Genomic DNA, 27,306 nt, shown 5'->3' with positions numbered 1-27,306 from the left:
CGCCCAACTGCTAAGAGCTAATAAAGGTACTGTTGGCAGGCCTCAGCCCCCCATGCCCATTTGTTGAGACTCTAGAAACTGGTTAAGCCCCATTTGCACTTTTTTCCAAAAGACATACCCTTTTCAACAATACTAAAGTAACGTATTGCTTTTTCCTCCTTGCTAAGTATCCAGTGTTTGCAACATTACATTCTGCATTTCTCCGTCTTCCCTTACACAAGTAGGTAACTTTTAGTGTTTTCTAGTAAAGTTGTTATTGCATATTGGGTTGTTGAATTAAAGTAAATTGTTATAGAAGTTTGATTGGATATTCCCTTATTTTTCACTATTATGCCACTGCTGTTTGGATAGCTACTGTTTCACATTCAAACCCCTCTTAAGAGTATAGCCTGCCCTCACCACAAAAGGTGAAGGAGGTATCTGTTCCTGTTTCACCTTTATGATTGGGATAACTGTTTCTTTGTAGAAGTGCGAGGGCTGATTAGACGGTCTAGCCACTACACGTCCTTTTACTCCTGCAGGGCAGCAGTAATTTTGTCACACTAAGAAGCCCACCATTGCCAGCGAATGGTTAGAGGCCGACCCTACTCACCAAAAGAAAGACTTGGACTTGACATCTGGCCCACACCCTGCAACTGGATAATGAACCCACTGACCTATGCCCAGTAGGGAAGGGCAGCATTAGGGGATTCAGGACCTCCTAAAGAAAGTTTGCATCTAGGTGAACTTTTAAGTGTGGTAATGACTGGATCCGTTCTTTAATGTTTCCATTGTTTTGACCTTGATTAGATATGTTCTGTTGTACTTTAAATAAAATCAATGAACTACATTTTGCATGTCAAGTGTTTCTGTTATCCATGGGGCCACCCTGAGAAGCTGCATTATTGCCTATTGTGCTAAATCCCTATCACCCACTGTAGTCCCTCAAGCAACCCCCTTAACATGGGGCATTACTTGCCCTTGAACAGCTGTTCAAGACTCAATTACAATGCTGTACCTATGGTAATCAACATTTTCTCAGCCAACAGTGTAGTTTTTCAATGACTTACTCCCCATCTACAATTTGGGTCACACTTTCTGGCTGAGAATATTTAGTTTCATATAATGGCGTTCCTGCAGCATTGTGGATATCGCGCTCTGGTTTACTCGGCAGAAGTATATACAAACTCTGATATCTACATCTTCATCAGTAAGTAATGTGATGAGACTAGGGTGAACAGAATCATCATTATTCGAAATCCACCTATCTTCTCAGTCCTTACGGACCAGCTTCCTCTCCCTCCTGGCTCCATCTGCCTCCTTGTCTAAGAATAACAAAAAAAACAGGACAAGGATGGGACCGGGTTTATATTCCATTTAGGGAGTATGGAAAAAGTCTGGAAATGTTGACAACTATCTCTTTTTTTGTCTGGAAAGCAGGTCACCTACCTTAGCAAGGACTTGTACAAGACTGGTGGAGTAGGAAAAATGACGATTACCATTCGTAATCTGCCATAACACACTATGATGTGTTCACTTTGCTGTATATATTAATGCGCCATTAGTTAGGAATACGAAAACTCTGATATCATACCTCCCAAATCGCAGGCAGATTTCACGTGGGAGAGATCAAACGCTGTCGCAATATCTCTTGCAGTCACTTTGATGGTGCAATGCATAGCAGCCATTAATCGATGTTTTGCATCTGGACTGCCACAACCAGAGTCCTTGGAATAAAATAACAGCAATTAAAACAAGTATATAATGACAAAGCCATTAAACAAGAGAGGCAAGTCCCTCATACAGAACCAAAATGCTAATGTACATTCTTTATAACAAAAGCGCAAACACTTCGGCCTGTGGTGCAATTTGCTAGTTATCACAAAACCTGCCAAACAGTATTTGTAGATTTTCTAGTAGTGTGCTCCCTTCGTGTCAGTTGTTTTTTTACTTGATGTAGTAACTAAAATGCATGCGCTTTATTGTGTAGGCTGTGAAATGCGATCACACTTATTATTGATATTTAATCTGCAAATCCTCAACACTTAGCAATGTTGCATAACAAAATAGCATTTCTTTGGTGCACCACATTTATGCCTTTGAGAATTCTTTTCAACAGGTGATTGATATAAGGATGGCTATATAGGGCTACAGCACAATAGTTTTATTTTTCCTGGTAGGGTGAAAGCTCAATTTATGCATTGCTCATGTGCATTTCTTTGCATTAACATTCGCAAAGTTCTTTGTAATGTTGAAAAAGGATACATCAAAAATAAAACATCTGTGATTAAATCAATCTATACTGGTGGAAAGGGTGGGGGACTGGTGGAAAGGGTCGGGGGAATCATTTTTTTGTAATGTGTGCATCATTTTCATTTTTGTAAGTTTTGCAAATTGTATAAAGCAGAGCATTTGCAACATGTTTAGCGCACAAAGGTAATCTGTGTCAACTAAATCAAAATTAACGCAAGTCAAAACCATGCAATAAAACCAAAAATTAAGCTACTTGTTGATCCCTTCAAATGCTTTAATTTTTAAATATACCACAGACCCATGTCTACTCTGCAGTTGTCAACATCACCAGCGTGTGAAGACTAGGACCAGTGGTCTTGCTATGCAGTCCGGATAGCTTTAGCAAAGTGGCAGATTCAGTCCCAGCTGTTGAGAACGGGCAGAGGGTTGACTGACAACCCATGTTGAAAGAAGACGTATCTTTCGGAAGGGTCGCCATGGAGCAGCAGACCTCCCCAGAGAGCATGGCTTTAGGGAATTCGTCCTTTTATCCAGGGGGGAGCCCCCACCCATGAGGCTAGTGAGGTGTGCCTGCTCTGCAACACCCTCCCATAGGGGTCGAGGCTAGTGGGATCTCACTGGGAGAGACACCCCCTTTGGAGACAAGGACTCCCGTTAGGAACTCCCTGATGCCCTCCCTCCAACTGATTGCTTATATGGACTTAACTAATATATCAGAATGTTATCAGTTTCATGAAGATAATGTGAACCTATATTATCAAAAACAAGAAACTGGGGATATGCCTTTAAATCAGAGTCTCCAATCGACTGTGCCAAGGATGCTGAAAATGGATGAAAAGGCAAAGAACCAGCGAGTAGAGGCGGAAATCCGAGAGAGGTCAGAAAGCAGAGAATACCAGGGGAAGCCAACTGTATGTAACAGAGCATAAGGAGGCAGGGCTGTCTCAGAACGAGGAGCCTGCGTAAGCCAGAGTAGCATCAGCATGGAACGAGAAATGCTGGGTGACTGGCGTACAAGAACAGAGGAAATCCAAACAATTTGGAACAGACATTTCGGTGGTGGCGTGACCATGCAGAAATCATGGTGGGCAGCAGGCATGCTCAACGACCCAGACACCACCAGCGAGAGGAGCAACTCCCGAAGCGTGCCTGGGCAACAGTTCTATCCACAAGGAGAGCAGGACACACATGAAACAGATGTTGTGGAAAGAAACTGTGGAGCTACAAAGAAGCCGAGAGAGAGTCCAACGTCCTACAGGTACATGGAATGTTACCCTTGAAGACAGAAAATAATAAAGGGGCACGGGAATACCGTAAAGTTAACAGCGACTGAGTTTAAGTTAAATGAAACTCATCCCAGTACTAATGGGAAAAGAATTGGAAATAAGCAGATGAATCCAAACTATATTAATGAGATAAAGAGAAAAACAGAAAAAGGGAAAGGTCAACTCATATCCCAAAGATAAGAACAAATAGAAACCAAAGAGATATTTGGGGAGTCAAAACCTGTGAGGTCAGGCAGGTAAATATCATACATGAAAGAGCATCCCAGCAAGAGGTGAACTATAATTGGAAGTTGAGCAATCGAAATTCCAGAGAGGAGAACCATATACAAGGGGACCTGGAGTCCTACAGGAGAAACAGAAGGAACTTGAGCAGAAAAAAGATCATTTCTAGGAATGAGAACAGGGAAGCTACCACTCCCCTAGAATAACTCCAGAACTTAGTCCAAAGAATAAGCACAGACTATTTACATATTGCCTATTGAGTAGAGTAATATAATCAAGAACACCCCTGTGATGAAACAGAGCACCTAGATGAAGGGAGTAATTCTCCTGGCCTTAGTTAGTTATGCTAGTGGCAGGTTCAGGTAAGTTAGATTTGTACAGTGGACAAGCTTGCTTTGGACATTCACTCCGACAGATGAGCACCTTAGTAAAATAGGGAGGGAACACACCATAGACATAGGGAAAGGTAGGCCTTAATTCACTTTAAATAAACTAAATTCTAAAAAAAATTCTTCACAGTGTCTGTGTTCTCTTTCTGATCCTCTACACATGGTGTAAGAAGTGGGATGTATTCCAACTGATAAATGTTGGGGATCTGTATAGTTTACCAGACTGAGTCCCAATACCAAAACCTCTATGGTAGGGACAACTGAATCCATAGGATTTAATTCATATAGTACTGAGGAGGTCATCATACTACCAAGCGAAAGACAACTAATCCCCAGGGGATTAACTTGAACACCTCTGACAGGAACCTATATTAGATTAGCCTCTAAATCCGGCTTATGGCAGGAGTCATTTATCCAGACTTCCAAAGGGAATATCAAAATCCTCCTCCAGAACCATGGGAATAACCCATACACTCTAAAAGAGCGAGAGTAGGTGGCCCAATGGGTTCTTGAGAAGCCCTTATTCCCAGTACCCCAGGAAGTAATAGAAAAAACAGAAGCAGAGAGGGGAACAAAATGGTTTGGGTAGGCAGACATTCCCCAAGTACAGAAAAGGATAGAGGAGACCGCCCTCTTAGCTAACCTAGACTTTGCTCAAAGGAATGACCCCATTCTCACAGCAGCCTTTAGTAAGGCCATTAACAAAGAGAAGGGACAAAGTCAATTTAATACATTCTTCTTTCTAAAAAAAGAACTGCTTTATCGAGGGGACATAATCACCAAGGGGGTAAGGCGTAAGCAGCTAGTTGTCCCACAGAGTCATAGGTGAGAAGTTCACAAACTTGCACACTACCATTTGAAAGGCAGATACCAGGAAATAGGAAAAACCCAAAGCCAAATAATACTCAGATTTTATTGGCCAGGAGTTTTTGCTAATATCAAGAACCATGCCCTAACTTGTGAGATCTGTTAGAAAACAGCAACCACTTCTATTCCACCTGTTCCATTACAGCCTTTAGCCATCATTCAAGTCCTATTCTCAAGGGTAGTGATGGACATAGTGTGTCCTTTAGAAACACTCAAGCTTAGGAATCGCTGCATCCTGGTGATTATGAATTATGCAACTCGCTACCCAGAGGACATTCCCCCCCATAATAATACAACCCAACAAATACTAAAACACCTGTTAGCATTCTTTTCGAGGGTAGGATTGCCTGAAGAGATTCTTAGCGACAAATGTACCACCATTATATTGCATCTAATGTGGAGCATTTCAATCAAACCCTTAAAAGAAAATTGCGGAAATTCGTCGAAGCCGACAGACGGAATTGGGATGTGATAATGCCCTGGGTCTTGTTTGCAGACAGGAAAACGCCCCAAGCTTCCCTCGGATATTCCCCATTTGAACTAGGAAGTTTAAGATCTGCCAAGAGAAAGATGGAAAGAAAGAGACAAGGCTATTTTTCCTATTTCTAAGACTGCACAGAAATTAAAAGCCCATAAGGAGGCAGTACGAGAAATATTGAACAAACAATTGGGACAAGCACAGGACCAACAGCAGGTCAAATATAATAAATGGGCCATACCACATACATTGGTTCTTCTACCTACTTTAGAAAACAAGTTATTTTCTAAATGGTATGGTCCATATAACATCTTGGAAAAGAAAGGACCTTTGAACCATCTTGACTCTCAACAAGATAGACAGCCCCAGACCCACATTTATCATGTCAATCTATTCAAAGAGTGGAGAGTAGACCCTAACCAAGACACCACTGTCAGTATGGCTGCCCTCCTGACTGACTCTGAGATAGAGCACACATTAGTTCCTTCCAATCTGTCATCTTCCCAAAATACCAACATTATTGATTCACTGGAGAAGTTCCCCGCTGTATTTTCAGATCAAACAGGCAGAGTGGTCAATTTCTTCCATATTACCAGAACACCAGCAGGGAAGACCATCAATTTAAGACCATATAGGATCCCTGAGACTTGGAAGAAATATTTGAACAAGAGGTAGAGGAAATGCTCAAGGCAGATTATTCGAGCCCCCTGAAAGTCCTTGGTCCTCCCCTATTATCTTGGTTGCAAAATCGGATGAGTCCTAGCGGTTTTGCATCGCATCCTGAAAGTTTAACTCCATATCTGGTTTGCTATTACCCCATGCCGAGAATTGATGATCTCATTGAAAAATCTGGCTCGGCCAAGTACATCTCAACTTTAGAGCTAACAAAGAGGTACTGGCTGGTCCCATTAAACCCATCAGAACTGAAAAACAGACCTTCTCCACCATGCAAGGGTTATTCCACTTGAACGTCCTAACCTTAGGTTTACATGGGGCCTACCCACTTGTGGGCAGGGCCCCACAGAGGCTTATGGATACAATGTTAAAACCTTATTCAGGGGTCAACATTGAGATTGAATAGGCAGCAGCAAAAAGTAGCTCCTGGGTATGTAACATTAAACAGTGACCAGGAGCTACCACTGGGGAACGAGGAGCTAAGTAATAGTGTTCTGCAACTAACTTCCACATGAGATGTAATCCCTTATGCTTTAAATGTTGCACAAATATGGGCTAATGTTTATATATATGTTTTCCCAAATGCACAGAGTTAAATACACATAGGTGTGTTTGTTCGGCATCAGTTGGTTCGGGGAGCCAAAGCTAGCTCCTGGTAGCTATTAGTTTAAAGTTAACCAGGCTCTTCTAGGCTATAAGCAGGAGCTAAATAACTCCCATCTCCCCTGAAATAGTCTAGCTTCTGCTGTGTGTATTTGGATGATAGTTGCCCAGAACACGTCCATCACTAGTATGAAATCACTAGGCTCTGAGAAGAGCCGGCCTCATAGCAAACCCATGAAAGTGTAATCTTGCACAATCCACTGTAAAATCCCCAGGATTTTTCATAGGGAATGGTCCGATACAACCACAAAATGAGAAAGTAAAGGCAGTTCAACTAACGATTGCCCCAAGACCAGATGAGCTCTTCGTGCCTTCCAGGGGTTGACTGGATATTATAAGAGATGAATTCCAAATTTTTCCACAATTGCTGCTATCCTGACAGGCAAGCTCAAAAATCTCCAACCACAAAAGCTACTTTGGCACAAATAAGATCAAGCAAGCTTTGATGGTCTAAAGAAAATCATGTGTAGCAAACCTTTCCTGAAAATGCCGATTTCAATTGAGACTTTTATTACAAACCAACGTTTCCAAAGTGGGTTTAGGGGAAGGCTCTCACAGGAAACCTATGGTGTGGAGCATCCTATACTATATACGAGCCAGAAACTGTTCCCCAGAAAACAATCCTACAATACTGTAGAACTGGAGGCTCTGGCCATAAAATGGGCAGTCCCTCACTTAAGATACTATGTGGCAGGCCACACATTTAGACTAATCACAAACCACCGCCTGTTAACATGGATTGGTTTGAGAAAATAAACCAATCCCTGTGCAATGAGGAGGTTCTTGGATGTACAACCTTTCTGTTTTTTGGTTGCGCATCAGAAAGTTCAAGAACAAGGGAATGTTGATTTCTTGAGTCAAATTCCCCATCAATGAAGAAGGGGAGGGGTATGTGACGAATTGAGGGAATTTGTCCCTGCTCCCCAAGGGGTGCCCCCTTGTGAGGAACTCCCTGATGCTGTCTAGGTGATGGCTTATATGGGCTTACCTAATACACCAGAACGTTATCAGCTCCTTGAAGATAAAGTGAACCTATATTGTCAACAACAAGAAAATGAGGATATGCCTTTAAATCAGTCTCTAATAGACTGTGTTGAGGATGCTGAAATGGGATGACAAGCCAAAGAACTAGTGAGAGGAGGCGGAAAGCCGAGAATACCAGGGGAAGCCCCCTGGACACAACAGAAGAAGGAGGCAGAGCTGTCCCAGAACGCAAAGCCCACGTTAGCCAGAGCAGCACCAGCACAGAACAAGAAACACCAGGAGACAGGCATGCAAGAACGGAGGAAATTCAAACAAGTTGGAACTGAGTTTGGTGGTGGCGCGACCATGCAGCAAATGTGACGGGCAGCTGGCCCGCTAAACGGTGCCGACACCACCAGCGGGAAATAACTCCTGAAGTGAGTCCCGGCAACAGTTCTATCCACAAGGTGAGAGCGAGACACATATGAAACAGATGTTGCGGAAAGTGAACCGCAGACCTACCAAGAAGCAGAGAGAGAGTCCAAAGTCCTATAGTTACCGGCAATGTTACACCTGAAGACAGAAGGTAATAAGGGGAATGGGAATGACAAAAGTTAAGAGACTTTTGGTCTCATAAGTTTGCACCCTTGATTCGGGACCGGCAAACTACAAGTCTGCCTGCCGGGCCGCTGTGCGCAACAGGTCTGACTCTGCCGGGAGCAGCGGTCATGGTAGGCAGACTTTTCACGGGAGCACCGGCACCATCAGCAATGGTGCTCCTGTGTCCCCACTCCCATAGAGTCTATATGACTCTATGGGAATGGGGATTTACAAATATACCGGCGCCTGACTTCTTGGCTGCCGGGCTTGGAATGAGCCGGTGGCACCGGGAGGCCAGGCGCTGGTAATTCTGAGTCCGGCGGCAACTCGCCAGTTGCAGCGGCAGGATTACCACCGGACTCGGAACGAGGCCCTTAGTTTAAGTTAAATAAAACCCGTCCCAGTACTAATGGGAATGGAATTGGAAATAAGCAGATGAATCCAAACTATATTGATGAGATAAAGAGAAACACAAAAAACACTAGAGTGGTAGAGAAATAGAGTTGGAATCTTATTGCCTTTGGAAAGGGCAAAGGTCAAACCATATTGCGAAGATAGGAAAGAACAGAAACCAAAGAGGCATTTGGGGAGTCAAGACCCGCGAGGTCAGGAATATAATGATCACACATTAAAAAGAGCACTCCAGGAAGAGGTGAACTATAATTGGGATTTGAGAAACCAGAATTCCTGAGAGGAGAACTATATACAAAGGGGTCGGGAGTCCCACAAGAGAGAGAGCGAGAGAGCGAGAGGGAACTTGAGCAGAACAAGTATAATCTCTAAGAAAAAGGACAAGGAAGCTAACAGTCCCCTAAAAGAACTGCAGAATGTAGTCCAAAAGGATAGAAAGACTATTTACATATGGTATATTTAGTAGAATAAAATAACCAAGAACACCCATGTGAAGAAACAAAGCACCCAGGACAAGGGAGTCATTCTCCTGGCCTTAGTTAGTTATATTAGTGTCAGGGTGAGATAGGTTAGATTTGGACAGTGGACAGACTTGTTTTAAACATTCACTCAGACAGATGAGCACCTTAGTTCGTAAAATAGGTAGGGAAAACCCCACAGATCTAAGGAAAAGTAGTCTTATTTTATTTTAAATAAACTATATGGTAAAAATGTCTTCACAGCTTCCGATCCTCCAGAGGACTTGGCATGATGCAGAACAAGGGAGAAACGGCTGCTTGCCTGGCAGTTCCCTGCTGGAGAAAGCAGTATGGGCCGATAGGTGGAAGACACCAATAGGCAACCTGGGAGCCCTGAGTGCCTCCTGGAATTGCAGGTGGTCTTTACTTCCTAGGAACCTAAGCGGGGAAACCAAGAATTGAAGGTGGTTTGGGTCTGTGATTTGGGGTGGGGGTATGTCACTTCTCTCAGACTACTTGCACCCTCATTAAAGAGTGAGTGAGCTGAATTTCATTACATTTCAGTCTGGTGAAAAGCGGGGCGGGGGATGATTAAAACTCTGGGGAGTTGCTGGCCTGACATCAGCTTGTTCTGTACTGGCTGTATGAGTGCAAAATTCCAGGATGGGGTCTGGTCCATGAAGAGTCACTGGAGTGGAACAGATGGAATTGCCCGATTCATGCTCAAGTCACTGCCTTCCTAAGGTTGTGCACTATAGAAAGCGAGTTAAGATGTAGCCACCGGTTCAAGATGTTTCCCATCTGTGAGAGGCACGAGGGTGCACAACTGCCCCCCACCAACGCCTGGTGGGAAAGCACCATTGCAACTGCTAGGAATCTGAATGCCACCTAAGAAGAAGAAAACCAAGTAAATTATTGACACATTCTTTCATCCCAGGGTAAGAGGATTGTCAGGAGTCAAGGCAGTAAAGGGTGCCTCTGGGGCATGCATACGTGTGTGATGTCGTTGTTGCAGCTAGCACGACTCTCAATTACGAAGGAGGAGTTAAAATTAAGTTTCGGCACCAGCTACACAAAGCTCAACGGCGAAGGAAATTGCCTGCCTCCACCAGGACCTGACCTCAGCAATCGTTGCAGTGCACAAGGTCACATTATTGGATGAATGAGTCAGTATTACTAAGGCCATAGCCTTCGTGTTACTGGGCAAGCAAGATGCCCTTTAGGCCCAGGTCACTCAGCTCCAGCTTGGATGTATGTGCGATGGAAAGTCATTATAAGGGGGCTAAACCCCCCCTACAAACTCCATGAGGGCTTTCTGCGTACTGAAAAGGGCAGAATAGATTGTCCAACGTCCTGATAGTATACCAGCTCCCGGGTAGGGCAGGGAACCATGGTAAGTCTCTCTGGGGAGGGTGGGTAGAACTCCCCTTCTGTTAGCTGGTGGTCTAGGGAACTCTGTGTGAGGTCTCTCTTCCTCTCCCCTCAACCCCAATCACCCCAGGCTGCTCTTTGGGTCTCAAAGAGAGCACCCTCTCGTTTTTCTATCAATTCTGTTCAGCGGATCATGCTTTCTCAGTATTGAAAGGAGGCATTCTGCAAAGGACAGAAAGACACTGCATAGCATCTATTTTGATGCTGATCAAAATCTTCAGGAAAAAAATGCTGGTGCAAAGGGGGAGGAGGGCAGGAGCTATTACCCTCTCAGTTCGGTCTTCCACCCCCAGGTGAGAGGGGTTCCCGTCCCCTGTAGACGGGGCTTACTCACTTGCCTTGTGAAACACGTCAAAATAAGTACTTAGGTGAAATACACACTGTAAAGCATAGCATGTATAAAAACAGTAATGCTCATTTAAGATCCAACTCACTCCTATGACTAAAATTAAAACGTAAGCCCACTAGATGGTAGCATACAATACATATTGGTTTATGGGTGGGAGGAGAAGGAAACCCTGGATGATAAACACATACAATAATATAATTATCGGCCCAAAATGCCATGCATACATTACTAGGGGTATCCCTCATACACTCTAGCACATAGTAACATGGACATAACAAATGCACATTATTCGGTTGTAGAGAGAGGGAAAAGGGTATACAATAGCAAGAAAACTAGAGGGCTACCAACATGTAGGATATATTCAGGCTTACACTATCCAGTCCTATTAGGTCATATTACACTCCAAAAATTAAAGACACAAGTAACCAAAAACGATACACTGAAATTTAGTGATTTTCAATAGCCAGGAGTGTAATACAAGGGTTTAAAATGTACAGTAAATCAAAGGTAGTAGCTTAAAGGCCAGGTCTTTGTGTAAAACCTCAGGGATCCAGGGGAGACTCAGGTAAAAGGTCACTTTGTAGGAGTTTCCACTGTTGATAAAAGTGCCCCAGAGGAATCAACAGGCCCAAGATTGTAAGCACTGCCTCGGTTATGGAGAAAAATCAGGTACATCTAAGTTAGGCTCCTAAGGTGTGGAGAAAATAGCAACCGCTGGTGAACCTCAATAAGAGTTCGGCTCCAGGTTCAAGACCTAGCAACCCCTAGAAAAGAGAAGAGAAGAATTTGGGCCACTGTAAGAGACAAGCATAATGCAGTTGAAGGATGCCTGCAGAAACCCACAACCATGGGGACCGCCAATTGTGTACATTTTTACATATTTGTACATATTTTGGATTAAAATATCTTTTCTTCAGAGCTAATTAGAGGATCCGGTCATCCAGGGACTTGAAATCCAGAGCACTGATGACCCAGATGACTCAAAGAAAGAACAATTAGCCTTCCCAGAAGTAGATCCACCAGCCAGTAGTGATCAAATAGCAAATATGACCCCGGGAAAAGAGAGAGGCTCGACCAAGCAGAATCCGACAGCTTAAGGGACAAGACGGGGCAGCTAGAAAGTAGAAAATGGCCCAACAACTGAAACAGTGGATGCAACCGAGGAAGGCACAAACGAACAGCAGAAGTGGGTTAGCACTGTGTCCCATTTCCATTATGGATGAAACAAGCTTCCTCGCCCAACGTACTTTAACAAGACAGTAAAATGGGAAAGTGGCAGTAAAACAGCCCCAGTAGGGTTCCAGCATAGAGACCTAGAACATCCGATGTGGAGGATAAGGGGGCGGATTGGGATAGCTCAGGAAGAACATCAAGCAGCTGAAAATCAAAACCAGAGCTAACGGTTTGATACCCAAACCCAGCCCACATGGCAAACATTTGGTTGCAAAATTGCAGTAGCTTCACAGCCAAAAATACTCCAGCTGGTAAGTAAACCTGCAGAGCTCAGCAGAACCTTAGGTAAAAAAAAACCATCTGAACAGAGGTCTCCCCCTAAATATACCCTTGCACTCATGGGCTGGCTTAAGCCAGCCTGCCAATCACACACACAGGCACATAAACAAAGGTTTTAGTGGCCAGACTATCAGGTTGGTCCAAACACTATCAAACCATCCATTTCACCCACAGAGGATGTGGATTGGCCCCTCTTAGGGTAATGGTTAAGTACAAGAAAGTCCAAACCACAATAGAGTGTGCAGGGCTGGGCTCAGAGTGGGTCCATTCTGGCCCAACTGCCATTTTCTCGTGATTTCTGTAAAACAAAGGGCCTGGACTAAAAACAAAATGGCTGAAAGTAAGACTTTTAAAAGTATACATTGGTACCCCAATGTCTACCAAAATTTACAGTGGGCTACTAACGTGGTTAATCAGCTTGCACCCCCTGCCGAAGCCAAAACTGAACTACAGAGCTTGCTGGAGGCATGTAGACCAAGAGCGCTCAATTACCAGAAGAAGCGCGTGTGGTGGTAAACACAGGCTGTTTGGGCTGCACAGACTTGGGAGGAGTTGAGAGGGGTCGGTGTAGAAGACCCCTCTCCTGTTTCTCCTATATACGCCAGTGTTCATGGGCAACAAGGATCTCTTAAGCGGTGAGTGCAAGTGGCTCTGATGACTGTTTATGGCATCACCAGTGAGCATTCCCAGAGCTGTCTGGTTTCGTGGCTTAGCTCATCTGTCCCCTAGCCCTTGCTATTTCTTTATCAGTCTCGTTCTCTAAAAAATCACTTTACCTTTCAAATACCCATTTACCAATTATTTTGCAGGCTTACTCGTTGCAGTTTGATTGGGGAAGAGGCAAACATTTTAAAAATCAGAGAATTAACAAATTTGGAAACTGGATTGCCATACTGATATTATTTGTAACTCATATTTAACATATTGAACTATAATTTGCAAAGCAAGTTATTTAAAGGATAGTTCCGGGACTTTTTTTTATTGTCCCTACGGTTCGGCCATGTGTTTTTAAGCATAAATCGGTAGATCGTAGAAAACTTTCCTATGGACCTTACCTGACTTTTTGTCCATTAACGCACTCGAAATCAGCCGCCATTTTGTGATAATCCTATCATTTCCCCCCATCGACCTGGCTCACCTGCGTTTGCGGCACTAAATCATATCCCCCGCCCCTGAAACAGACTTTATCAAAACATTCATATTCCCCGCCTCTATCCGTGACGTGACTGTGCTGCGTAGGCAAACGCGCCCAGGCGTCTTCTACGCGACTCCACACAGAACCCGGAAACCAACACAGATCAGCTCACAACACAGCGCGCCACAATTCGGAATATGAAACTGTACTTTTAAATCAAACCGCAAGATTGTAAATTTGGTAAAGTACATTTATTTGACATCAAATGTTTAGAGAATATTCAGCGATTTGCATTTTTATTTGCTCACGTTCCAAAAAGTTCGTTTTGAGGCACGCGATGTTCCTTTGCTGTACACAGGGTCTTAGATCATCTCACAATACAGCCCCTGAGCCGGACATCAGCAGACGCGTACCGGCCATTTCCCAACGCCAAAGCACGTTTTGTGTCAAAAATCGCTGCGCCTCAGCTAATGAAGTGTCGCCATGGAAATGGCAGGACGCCTCTTTCCTCAATAAGTATAAACACACCATTTCACAACACACAGCAGCAGATTTTCGATACCATTACTCTCTCTGTGTTACTTTGAGTATTCTGTGACTCGTTTCTGTGCTCTGGTCAGCTACCTTCGCCGCTTCTAGGCCTTGTGAACACCTGTACCATCTCTGTAAATTATTTTACTTTCTTTACCACACAATGGCTACAATAATGCCGTATATGTATGAGCCCGAGTACACCGAGGAGGAACTACTGGAAAGGCAAGCACGCGAAAACGATGGGGATTCGGACGGCAGTTGGGAGGACCAGTCAACGGATGAAGAGCCTGGACCATGTCGCATGGACGGCGTCTCCACCTGGTGCACGTGCAATCGGTGCAAGCTAATGCCAACTGAGGAGGAGAACTGCTGCTGCCGTGAAAATTCCTGGTGCTTGGCCTACATTTCGGAAGGCGAGCCAAGTCCGCAATGCATCACCGAGCTGCCAGAGTTCAGGGAAGCCTGCCTCTCACGGACCGTGTTGAGGATGATGATGGTGCTTATGCACGAACTTCGCAGCACTGTTCGTCCGCGTAATCCGAGTAACGAGTAAGTATACTCTGGTTGTGATGTCAGTGATGCCACTACTATTTCATGGTCGTCTCCCACATATAAAATTACATCTACATATCATTCGAACGCATGTAAATTGGTTCCATATTGTGCATTTTCTAGATAGAATTTTTTTCAAAGCAGAATGACATTTTTTTACCTGAATCGACATTGATAAGGAAGTTTTGTCATTTTAATACAGTTTGCATCTTTCTTTTTCACAGGTGGTACAGGCTGGTGGCCTATCGTTGCTTCACTTGGTGGCTTCACGGGAGGCTCGGACACCGCGTTCGGAGAGTAATACCTGCCTGTGCGGTACTTGCCATTAGATAACATTTCCCCAGCGACAGTGGACAATACCGCGGATTTTCCCTGGATGTGCTGCAACCGGAACTTTACAATGTGTAATGTTTATTATTTATGTTCAATTGAAATTAAGATCTAAAATAAAACCCAACATATATTTTAACAATGGTTGTTTTGATTTTTTAAATTAATCTAGTGTGTCTCCATCCCGGCCTTGCCTCCTCCCCCAAAAATACTTACCACACCACTTTGTTCAAGCGTTGGCAATAAAAGGCCGTTGGATTTTATTGATACAAAACATGGTTATAGGTAAATAATATGGTTGATCATAATAAATCATCCTTTTGGGCACCGGGTACAGAGATGACCCCCTCTGGCCCGTGCCGCCTTGCCACCACAGGCCAGCCTGCTGCTAACTGCCTAAGCATCCAGGGTCTCCAGGGTGAACTGCACCCATATATTCTCCTGGGAGGGTGAGGTATTTATAAACTCTACCCCCTGCCTTCCATGTACTAGATCCTGCAGCCTGCCTCTTACATGCAGTTAGATGGCCTCTCCTTGGTGAGGCCCTGCGGCAAACGAGGGAGCGATAAAGGCCAAGAGGTGCCAAAGACCATGTACACTTCAAAGTGGTCTATAGAGCATGGGTTGTTGTTCCCATGTCTACCTCCAGACCCCGTGTCTCCTGCCAAGCATCCCCCCTCACGCTGGACGCCCCCCTGCAAACCGCATAATGCCACGACATATACACGTCATTCATTCACAAACACACCCCTGTTTCGAATTCTTTATAACCCACTTCATATTTCTAATGAGAACTTCTTTGCGCTTTGCTAGTCAACCCGTGAAGGTGCTGGTTATCTGCTCTTCGTCTCTGTGAACTTCCGTGACCACTTCGAGCAAACTCGTCAGTTTGCAACCTGTGAACTGCTCCCTGTTCTACGACAAGAAACTACTCTGATCCCTGCATCTAACTGTTTGTTCGTCAAGATAAGGCCATGTACCATAATCATTTTGCGTCCAATTTTTTAATTTATATCTATTTGCTAGTAGTCATCAAATTGCATCCATGTTTTCTTTTCGTTCAAGACAGTACATGCAAGGAACTAGTCACATGTTCTGAGTTTAGTCAAATTATTTTTCTATTTTTTTAAAGTTATTCAAATACTTATCCGCATGTGAATAACGTGTATAGTTCCAAGAACCAAAACGAACCTTGCATTGAACCTTTTATGTGTCATTTAATTTTTTAACACATTGGTATTCATAGAGAATTGTTGATCTTTACTTTTCAGAACTTTCCACAATGCCTGCCTGTTCCATTGGCGGTTGCCCTTCGAAGACCCATAATAAATCTGAAGGTACTATAATGCATGTTTTCCCTAAAACAATAGATCAGATAAGAGAATGGGTCCGATATTGCGGATATCCACCGTCTGAGCTTGAAAGTAGAGTCCTAGAAGTCTTTGCGGACAAGAGGGGTGATCGATACCGCATCTGCAGCAGGCACTTTAGCTCAGACATGTACTCCACATCATTGCTAATAAAGAAGAAAACACCGCGAGCGACGCGAAAATTGCTCTCAACCGCTATTCCCACTCTATTCGTCCACATCCCTCCACTGGTGAGTCAAGTTTACGGATTTAGCTCTCGGCCTTGCGGTAGTGTGTAGCATTAGCTAACAATAATTTCCCCATTTATGTATCCACTCAATATGAAGGCGGAAGATTCTCCATCCGTGTCGTTATTGCAGTCATCAGCCACTTCAAGCGCCTATGGGGTAATCTTACTTAGCTATTCTGCCACTGACTTGTTTTAGGCATGTAAATCAATAGTTTTAATTTATCGTGTAATTATTTTACCTAATGGTACACCCTAGTACTCGTCCTCTAGTCTTTGTTTTCAGTTATAATTATTGTTATCCAAAATAATGCAAGTACTGTCTTTCAGGGAGATGCTGAGGAGTCCAACGCATTGACGACAACCGTTGATGTCACTCAGATGCTCGAGGTACGTTTCCGGACAGTTCCATCGATGGAGATCATCAGATCTTGCATTCTTGTAGCGCGATTGTTACACAATGTTTCTTTCGTTTTTAGCCATTGATATGTCCTTCTGTCGTCGCCCTCCTATGTGTCTTCTTTTTTCAATATTGTGTTCATTACTAATGAAAGTCCTATGTTTCAGGGAGTCGATGGAGCATTAGTCCAAGAAGAAGGGGGAGCATGCAGTTACGGGTCGGCGCAACAGCTTGCAGAAGTTTGCACCGCAGTTACAGCGTCCCTTGATGTTCTTATGCATTTCGAGGTATGGATACTGACAGTTCGATCAAGCAAGATCATATGACGTGATTACATCCGCTATACTTCCTTCTTTATTAACGCAAGTACTATGTTTCAGGGAGATGACGGAGCTTCTTCTACAAGAACATCACCCCTAGTAGTTGATGCAGATCTCAGGGTGTTGATACTTCCAACGATCGAGCAAATCGAATCATATTTAGATATCCATTATTTATTTTAGACGATTGATCATTTGTGCAGGTCTATTTAGATGAGCCGTTGACGCCTGCACAAAGTTTATGTTCTTTTTAACAAAATAGAAAACCATACTAATGCAATTACTGTGTTTCAGGGAGTTGCTGAAGCGTCATCTTCAATAATATCATCAATGGAAGTCTATGCGGAGCCCGAGGTATGGATCTTGACAGTTCCATCTAACTAGATCAACAATGCGTGAATAATTGTCGTTTGAATGTTCTACACAATGCGTTCATTCGTGTTTTGCTATTGAGATGTACCTGGGTATTGGTCCCCAAGTACATTTTGTGTTTTCAATATTATTATACATACTAATGAAAGTTCGATGTTTCCGGGAGTCGATGGAGCGTCAGTGCGTGATGGATGTGCTTATGAAAATATAGTCGTTGCAGCGCAAGAGGAAGTGGAGACATGCACACACGAGTCGGAGCAACAGCGTCCAGATGTTGAAGTTCGAGGCAAGAAAGTTTCAAAGAAAAGAAAGCAAAAGAAGGTTAGTGTCCTGGTCACTATATTATGTTGTTTTTCACTGTTAATAGTTCAATACTGTAAGTTGTGTTTAAACTGAACATCCCTTTTCCAATCTGTCCTCTAGTTGCGAGTGGGTGTACGAACTAGATCTACACAGACAGTGAAGCGAACGAGAGATGTTGCTTGTCAAACCTTTTGCCAGGGACTTGAGACTGGAGATGCATCGTGCCAATGGGAAGAATATGAAGTGATTGACAACGGAGCTATACCACCACCAGCCATTGATAGTGAATGTCCTCCTAGTAGTTCGGATGCAGTCGGAGATCAATTCACAGAATCCACACCCGCAAAAACTAAGACCGCGAGAAAGTTGAAGAAATTGTTTTATTCTCCCATCGCCGGAGAAGGAACAGATGTTGCAATGGAAGAGAATGAAATGGACGACAATGAAACACCATCATTATCACTGAACATAGCAGAAGACGATATCAGAGATTGTACCTTTAATGTGAGTGACATGTCCTCAACGTTACAGGCCGAACCAGCTGGGATGCAGAGTGACAGTATAAGGAAAGAGGCCAAATTCATTGTATTCGATAGTTGTTTGATTGATATTATTATTAAGATGAAATGTGGGCATTCGGTTGGTGGGGAAGAATGTGGGGAGCCATTGATTAATGTGACTCGTGCAATTCGAGGCACTAACCTTAAAATACATGCCACCTGTACACAATATCATCCGTTCTCATGGTCTGCACAACCCATGCTGGGGCAACTGCCAGCAGGCAATCTACTTTGTGCAGCGGCCGCACTTTTTAGTGGTTCAAGTTTTAAAAAGTTAGAGTATTTCTTTCAGTTTGTGGGAATCCATTTCATTGCGAAAACTCAGTTCTACAAATACCAAACCGATTATCTATTTCCAGCCATTAGCGAAGCTTGGAGAATGGAAAAAATGTCTATTGAAAGTACATTCGCGGGCAAACGGTTCAGGCTAGCCGGTGATGGACAGTGCGACAGCCCAGGATTTTCAGCCAAGTACTGCACCTACCACTTTCAGGACATGGAAAGTAAGACAATTGTGAGTTCGGTGGTCGTGCAGGTGTCACAAAGTACATCCTCAGTGGCCATGGAGAAAGTTGGCTTTGTAGCATCATTGCAAGAACTACAATCGCGGGGAATGGTGATCGACCTGATAGCCACGGACAGACACGTTTCAATTGCCAAGACAATGAGAGAAGAGTACAAAAATATAAATCACCAATTTGACGTATGGCATCTTGCAAAAACAATCAATAAAAAAATGTCGGCTGCAGGTAAAAAAAAAGATATGCAAGGTATTTCACAGTGGTCCAAGTCAATCAGCAACCATCTTTGGTGGAGCTCAAAAACATGTGAAGGGTCGTTGGAAATTCTACTGGAAAAATGGCGGTCAGTAATGCTACACTGTAGCAACGTTCACCGCTGGACCACAAACCAACATTTCCACAATTGTGAACATGGCCATTTGTTCACAGAGGAGGCACGGAAGAAGAAGTGGTTGATTCCTTCATCACCCACTCACAAAGCCATTGAAAAGATTGTATTTGATAAAACTATAACAAGAGATTTGAGGGGACTCACGGAATTTCTGCCACACAGGAGATTTGGAGGTGTTCCACAATATGTGCCTAAAGTACAGGCCAAAACGATTGCATTTTGGCATGGAGGGCATGATAAATCGGACTCTTCTAGCGGTCTTGGCACATAACCATAATGTTGGCCGTCAACAAAGTAGGACGACCGGAACTTTAGGGACGCTTCGCTACAATAAGGCCTTCACTAAAAGAAGTAAACAATGGGTGATCAAACCAGTGTTTGAGGATATGCAATATGAGTTTATTGAGAGACTTATTGTTGATGTCCTAGATAGGCACATACATGGAGTTGTGAACGAACCTGTGCAGGGGACAACTGCATTGCCACCCAACATTGCCTCTGTTCCATGTCCACCTAAAGCAGAGCTCATTGAGAAATACACATCACGGTTTAAATGATTGTAATTTGATTGTCTGTTCTCTCGAGTCTCCTCATGTTGCAGGCCCATTGAATATGTGTATCTATGTAATGTGTAAATAAAAGTGATTGCTCAGTGTACATGCAATGTGTCTCTCCACCCTTGCCCCTCCCTTCACCGTGCAGTAGTGCGAACCACCCGGGTGTCACCTGTGACTTTGCTCTCGAGTCTCCTCATGTCGCAGGCCCATTGAATATGTGTAGCTATGTATTGTGTAAATAAAAGTGATTGCTCAGTGTACATGCAATGTGTCTATCCAACCTTGTTCATTTGCGCATTAAATTAAACCAAACAGTAATATAAATCATTTTTCAAAAAATATAGAATGTCTCCGTATTTATGGTTCTCTGGGGCTGCAAAGCACGCTGACAAAATGCAAAGATAGAGTGTAAATTTCAAGTCCTGTGAGATGGCCTTACACTGAATGTAGCTAACTAGGAATGTGTGCTCGTTCAAAGTGAAGGTCAGCTGCTTTGATTTTTTGCTCGGGTGCCGGAATGGCCCACAACTCAGTATAAGGTTCTATTGTTATTTGACCTTGACAGGCCGGGACCATCCCGAAAGACTTCTTTTTGGGGGTGTGGTGCAATAACGTAAGAAACGATAATGAATAAAATTTCAGAAACGATAGCCATTTAATGTTCGTTCATTAGAAGAAATAACGTCGGCATAGAAGGAGTGGTATTTCGGGGCTGCCCTACGCACAGACACAATGGAAAATGCAAATATAATGTAAGTAACTCTTTAGATGAGTTTATACCGCAATTTAATTACTATACAGTAGCTTTAAAGACGGGTTAAGTTGTACTTGTTCGTTCTATGTGGCATATTGTTTTGTACCGCGCACTATCTTGAGGAGAACCATCTCCTTTTACGGAAGCACCTGAAAACCTTCCTCTTTGCTTCTGCTTTCTCTCTCCCTCTCCCCTGCTACAACTGGTCCACTGTCTGCGACCACGGTCCTGGGCCCTTCCACTCTCCACCTCCCTGTCAACCCCTGCACTGGGGGACTGTCTCCGTATCCTACAGCCCCCCCTTCCCAGCACTTGTTCTGCACTTACCTTGCACTCGCCACCAGCTGGCCCTATGTATTTATTATTTTATGCTACTTACCTTGTACTCCACTTCCCCCGTCCCCTTCCCCTTGCACTTTTACCTTCCCCCTACCCCTGCACTTGCGCGATCTGAATGACACCTGGCCTAGTAGGATCGTTGTCTGTCTTCTCCTTGTCCCCCCCCCTCCCTGCCTCGCCACGCCTTGAAACACTTGTGTATAGGCGCGTTGCAAATGCCATATTATATCATATCAGTGACGAAGTGGTCCACTGGCGCTCAGGCGGCTCTGAAAAAGGCGGAGGAGAGGGGGTGGGTTACTGGAAATGACGTATAATACCCAGGTGCACTGTCCTAGCTATGAAATAATTTCCCGACCTAATATATAAAATGAATAATTTTAATAAAGATCTGATGGTGAGAATTTCATTTTTTATGTTTTTAAAACAGGTACATCCTTCATTATTGTCTGTGTCACGAGTACCAGACACCGGCGGATGGCTTTTACAACCGCCAGTTGCTTCTCCGCGTGAACAACGTTACCACCCTGACCATTTTATGGGACGATCGCCAAGTACAGGTATGCCCTTACGCGGTACTAATGGCTAGATGCAACATACATACCGTTGTGGTGGCCTAGTGCCTCGTTGTTGGAACAGCCATGCGATTATCAGTGCGACCGAAGAGCTTATTTTATCGTAAACCAACACCCTGTGTACTGCACACGAACATCGCTTGCCTCAAGACCAACTATTTTGGATCGAGAGCAAATAAAAATGCAAATCGCTGAATATTCTCTAAACATTTGATGTCAAATAAATGTACTTTACCAAATTTACAATCTTGCGGTTTGATTTAAAAGTACAGTTTCATATTCCGAATTGTGGCGCGCTGTGTTGTGAGCTGATCTGTGTTGGTTTCCGGGTTCTGTGTGGAGTCGCGTAGAAGACGCCTGGGCACGTTTGCCTACGCAGCACAGTCACGTCACGGATAGAGGCGGGGAATATGAATGTTTTGATAAAGTCTGTTTCAGGGGCGGGGGATATGACTTAGTGCCGCAAACGCAAATGAGCCAGGTCGATGGGGGGAAATGATAGGATTATCACAAAATAGCGGCTGATTTCGAGTGCGTTAATGGACGAAAAGTCGGGTAAGGTCCATAGAAAAGTTTTCTACGATCTACCGATTTATGCTTAAAAACACATGGCCGAACCGTAGGGACAATAAAAAAAAAGTCCCGGAACTATCCTTTAAAGAGATTCAGCACAGAGATGCTCTGGTCTGGCCACAGGCAGCATCACAGAGGATGGAAGTAGCCCACGAAAAACTGGATACGACGGACAATATGTGAAGCTCTAAAAGTGTGATGTGCCACCCAAAGTAAAATCACCCTTCTTTTTCAATCGGCCCGGCAGACAACTACTTTCAGCGGAAAGGTCCTAGAGTCCGAACCGATACACCTTGTTAGGTGCACAACTAGCATTGAGTTTAATGTTATCATACTTGACTTATTACAACAGACTTCACTACCACATAACTTAATATCTGACCAGAATCTGAGGGAGGAATTGGACTATTCTTCCTTAAAGACTGAAGTATGGGCGACTGCTTATTAGGTATTGAAATTCGCTTTATTATGTACTGCGATTACAGGGTAATTTGGGATATGAACATAATATTCTCCTTTCTCGTCCGCTCCCTCCAACCACCATGTCACAATCACAACTTATGGAAGGGAAGCGAGATCGACACTCTCCCCCGAACCACCGAAGCCGAATGAATTCGACCCTCCCACCGTGGTTGGTACAGGTGCCTGATTTTAGAGACCAGGTCGCCACGTGGCAGCCAGTGGGGGGGGGGAGGGGAGAGGAGTTAGGGAGAGGTTGTGGATAGGATGGGGGGAAATTAGGGACACCGGATAGAGGGTAAGGAACTCCTACAGTGGATAGGACTGGGGAAGCACTGGGAAATAACCCTACCCTGTCTGACATATAATCATACCAATAATGTACTTTCCTGATTACTCATGAACCTCCTGATTATGTATAGAATGAAGCAGCACACCTTGATACATGTCCTACACTTGACACTCACAATAGACACATATAGCAAAGCCACGGAATGAAACACATAATAGGAATTACTCCCAGCATGATTATACAATGACACATGGCCCTTTGGGCAGCATAAGCAACAGACAACATAGAATGAGCCCACACTAGTTAGCTTCACTAGCAAGACTTTCCTGAAGTCTCTTTTTAGACATGAAACATGCGTGAGTTTTCTGCGCCCACAACCATATTCCTTTGGTCCCTGGTTTTAGAAACAACATATAATGGATGCTCGGCAGCTTGAACACCCCACGCCTGTCCTGGTTGACTCCAGTACTTATCTTGAGTCTGGGAGCCCCTCGGGACTTCCCAGACGTAGAATGCGTAGCAGTAAACCGACACGGGATTCAGGGACTTCAAATAACAACACCACTTTCCCCCCGCTGTACTTATCTCAGGTCTGGGGAGCCCAGAGGACAACCCAGATGTTGGATTCAGTGCCATGAATCACCCGAACTCTCAGCGGACCCTCCTGCTGCTCTGGATACAGCTACTGCACTGTTTTCGTTCCGTGTTTTTTCCTGCTGTCCTCAGCGTGCGGCATGTCTGAACTGATCGACGAAACAAAATAAGCCACACCTGTGTTTCGCCGTTGCCGGCTAATAAGCAGTGCTTAATTGCATACGGCTGGCCACCCGCGCAGGACTACCCAGCACGCTGAGGCTGCTGGGAACTGTAGTTTTTCCAATCCATTCCACCATACTAGGCATATTTGAGCAACCCACGTCTCTGCCAACCCCTATTCCTGACACACCACGATCACTCATCTCCCCCTTCCAACCTCAAATCTTCACCAACATTCTCTGTGCTCTGTGATGCTACAACACTACACATCCCCTTTCCTTCACAAGGCATCTACTCAAGGTCCTTATGACTCAGCATAGTCATTGAAATATTTGGGTCGTCAGTAACTTCTTCCAAACCTCGATGTCGTCAGTGGCACATCTGTATTATCTGACAAGGAAAATGTGCTGCCAACACACAGAGCATCACACCTACCGCCTCTCTCAATTTTCTATCACCATTCCACCCCCTGCTATCATCAACATCCCCTGTCATTATCATCACCATTTCCTTGTTCCACACTCTACCATCCTTCGTTCTCACAGCATGTTTGAACACGTCAATAACCTCAATGGATTTTGACCATTGACATCCATCCTCCCTCAACACAACCGTCAACTTAATTCTGATCCAAAACCCAACACATAGCACTTTCGATCTTTTGAAATGTCTATTGTCTTGCTGAAATGTGTTGATTCATTGACTTTCCCTGATGTTGTCCTTCGCCTCATTCAATCTCACACCCATGCCTGCCACATCACCCATCCAACCTGGAAACAATTTGGTATTGGCTTTCCTTCCCCTGCTCAATTCGAAAGAAGAAATCCGTGTAGTGCTTTGGGGTGTGAACCTATGGGCCACCATTGTTCTTCTCACAACCTCCTTCCAATCTTTCCCATTCGACCATGCCCACCTGATGGCTTCCATAATCACTCTATTGTGCCTCTCGACGATGCCATTGGTTTGGGGATGATATATAGCACTGGTTTTGTAGACAATCAATCTTTCCTCAAAGTACTTCTCCATTTCTCTAGACTTGAATTGTGATCCATTATCAGTCAATACCTCTTCTGGGTAGCTCTCACGTTCACACAATTCTACAAGAAAATCAATCACCCTTCTAGTTAGATGTGGGGTTATCATAAGCTCTGCCCCGCTGGTCAATAAATTAAAAACCACAATACAATATCCCCCACCCAATACAGGACCAAGCACATTAATGGCTAACTTCTTCCATGGTTTCTCTGGAATGTCCGTAAACACCATGAGATACTTTTCACTCCCACACCCTTTATTACAGTTTATACGAAGGATACAGTTCCTGACACTCCTCTCAATTTGTGTGTGTCACGCTGCCCACCAATAGGTGCTCCTTATTCTGCGCTTGGTCTTTACAATTACTTGGTGGCCTTCATGTTCAAGGCGTATCACCTTCTCCCCGATCCCCTCAAGTGGCACCAATGTATCTCCTCTCATAAGACAGCCATCTTGAACATGAAGGTCATCCTTCACGTTCCAGAAGCCTTGTACTCCTGCCGTTTGTATTTTCTCCTTGTTTAAGCCTCCTTGTTTAAGCCTCTCAGTCCCTAACAACATTTTAGTGTCCTTCAACATTTCTTCATACCACTCTTGCTTTGATATTGCTGTATCATATCTCACAAATCATCTCCTAATCATCATTTTCATCCTCAATGTCCATATTGTTTGTCATTCTCGATAAACAATCTGCTGCATAGTTTCTCACACCCAGAATGTATGTCAACGAAAAATTAAACTCCTGCAGTCTGGATACCCATCTCCTTATCCTGCCTGATACTCTGTCCAAACCTTCCACCAACGGCTTATGATCCGTATGTAACTCAAATTTAACTCCCCAGATAAAACTTCTGAATTTGTCTGCAGTCAAATTGATGGCCAGTGCTTCCTTCTCAATGGTTGCATAAGCTTTTTCTGCTCCTTTAAGCAATCGAGATGCAAACGCTATGATATACTGCTTTCCTTCATTAAACTTTATCAATACTGCTCCTAGTCCCACATTATTGACATGACATCTGTGATCATTGTGCGTCTCCCTCTTACATAATTCTGTAAAGCTGCTGTTGCCAAATCTTCCTTTATGTATCTGAATTAATTTTCACAATCCTCATCCCAAATCAACTTCTTGTTCATCTTCATCATGTTCCTTAGAGACACTGATCAGCAAATCCTTGTATGACCTTAGCGTAATATTCAGCCATACCTAAAAAAGTTCTCAGTTGCTCCTTGCAGTTAGGCGTGACCATGTGTTTTATTGCATCTACCAGATCCTTCTTTGGCATAATCTCTTCTTCAGAGAATATATGCCTAAATATTCAATCTCTTCCCTATTCATTTTTTACTTTTCCTTGCTGAGAGTCATCCCTACATCATGCAACTTCTTGAATACTCTCTCTAGCCTTCTGTTATGTTCTTCTTCATTCTTGGCGTACACCACAATGTCATCCTGGAAGAAGATAACTCCCGCCTCTCTGTCGAGAATACGATACATCATTTTTTGAAACACAGAAAACGCTAATTAAGCAATAGAACCCGAGCGTCGGGGGCATAACCGACTCAGGTAATGCCCCGGGCCCATAGGTAAGGACCCGAGTGAAGCAAGGGCCTTACTGAAGGCCCCGGGGCATTACCAGAGTCGGTAATGCCCCCGACGCTCGGGTTCTATTGCTATTAGTACCCCGGCCCGCAAAAATTGCGTGACCGGGGCACTAAAAGCTTTTTTTTTTGTCCCGAAACACTGCAGCGTTTCGGGCGCTGCAGAGTTTCGGGAGAAAAAAAAGAAAAGAAAATGCCCGCCGCCATAAGGGAAAACGGAGTTCGTTTTCCCTTTCCATGGCGGCCATTGGGAGCGGACGCGCTGGGAACACAAGTGTTCCCAGAGCGTCCGCTCCCGAAAAAGGATCAAAATCAAGGTAAGTGGGGTTGGGAGGGCGAGAGTGGGACGTGGGGGGCGCTGGGTGAAGGAAAAAAATAAAAATAAAATAAACATACCTGCGTCCCCGGGACGAGGGATGCCCCCAGCCGTGTGGAGGCGCAGAGAGGGGATGGCCCTGCTCCGAGTCTCCACACAGCTGGAGGCTTCCCTCGCCCCCCACCAGGGACGCAGGACCAAGAAGGTAAGTTGGGGGGGGGGGGTGGGTGGGAGGGAAGGGAATTAAAAAAATAAATAAAGGACTTACCCGAGTCCCCGGTGGTGGGCAAAGGCAGCCTCTCAGCTGCGGGGAGGCTCGGAGCGGTGATGGCCCCGCTTCGAGCCTCCTCATTGGCTGAGGGGTTGCCACACCCCCCGCCGGGGACAAAGGCCGTGGAATCCCAACAGACGGATTCCCGGCCTGGTAGGGACCTGGCGAGAGCCAATGAGAATGCTTGTTGCATTCAGATTGTCTCTCGCCGGGTTACTAATAGTCCAAACAGC

At 44.3% G+C, this 27,306-nt stretch overlaps 1 protein-coding gene across 5 annotated transcripts in view; it reads right to left on the bottom strand.

Annotated features, from left to right (window-relative positions):
* The window catches only part of ASMTL (acetylserotonin O-methyltransferase like), an 816,255-nt gene that overhangs the window by 174,810 nt on the left and 614,139 nt on the right, over positions 1-27,306 (bottom strand). For all 5 annotated transcript variants that reach the window (XM_069636974.1, XM_069636973.1, XM_069636975.1 and 2 more), the window contains one exon: positions 1,574-1,706. In XM_069636974.1, coding sequence (XP_069493075.1) covers positions 1,574-1,706 — 133 coding nt within the window. The remainder of the gene's footprint in view (positions 1-1,573; positions 1,707-27,306) is intronic.

The sequence above is a fragment of the Ambystoma mexicanum genome, chromosome 7p (genome assembly GCF_040938575.1).
Source record: "Ambystoma mexicanum isolate Mex_15411 chromosome 7p, UKY_AmexF1_1, whole genome shotgun sequence".
Lineage (NCBI taxonomy): Eukaryota > Metazoa > Chordata > Amphibia > Caudata > Ambystomatidae > Ambystoma > Ambystoma mexicanum.
This window is presented reverse-complemented; position numbering and strand designations above follow the sequence as displayed.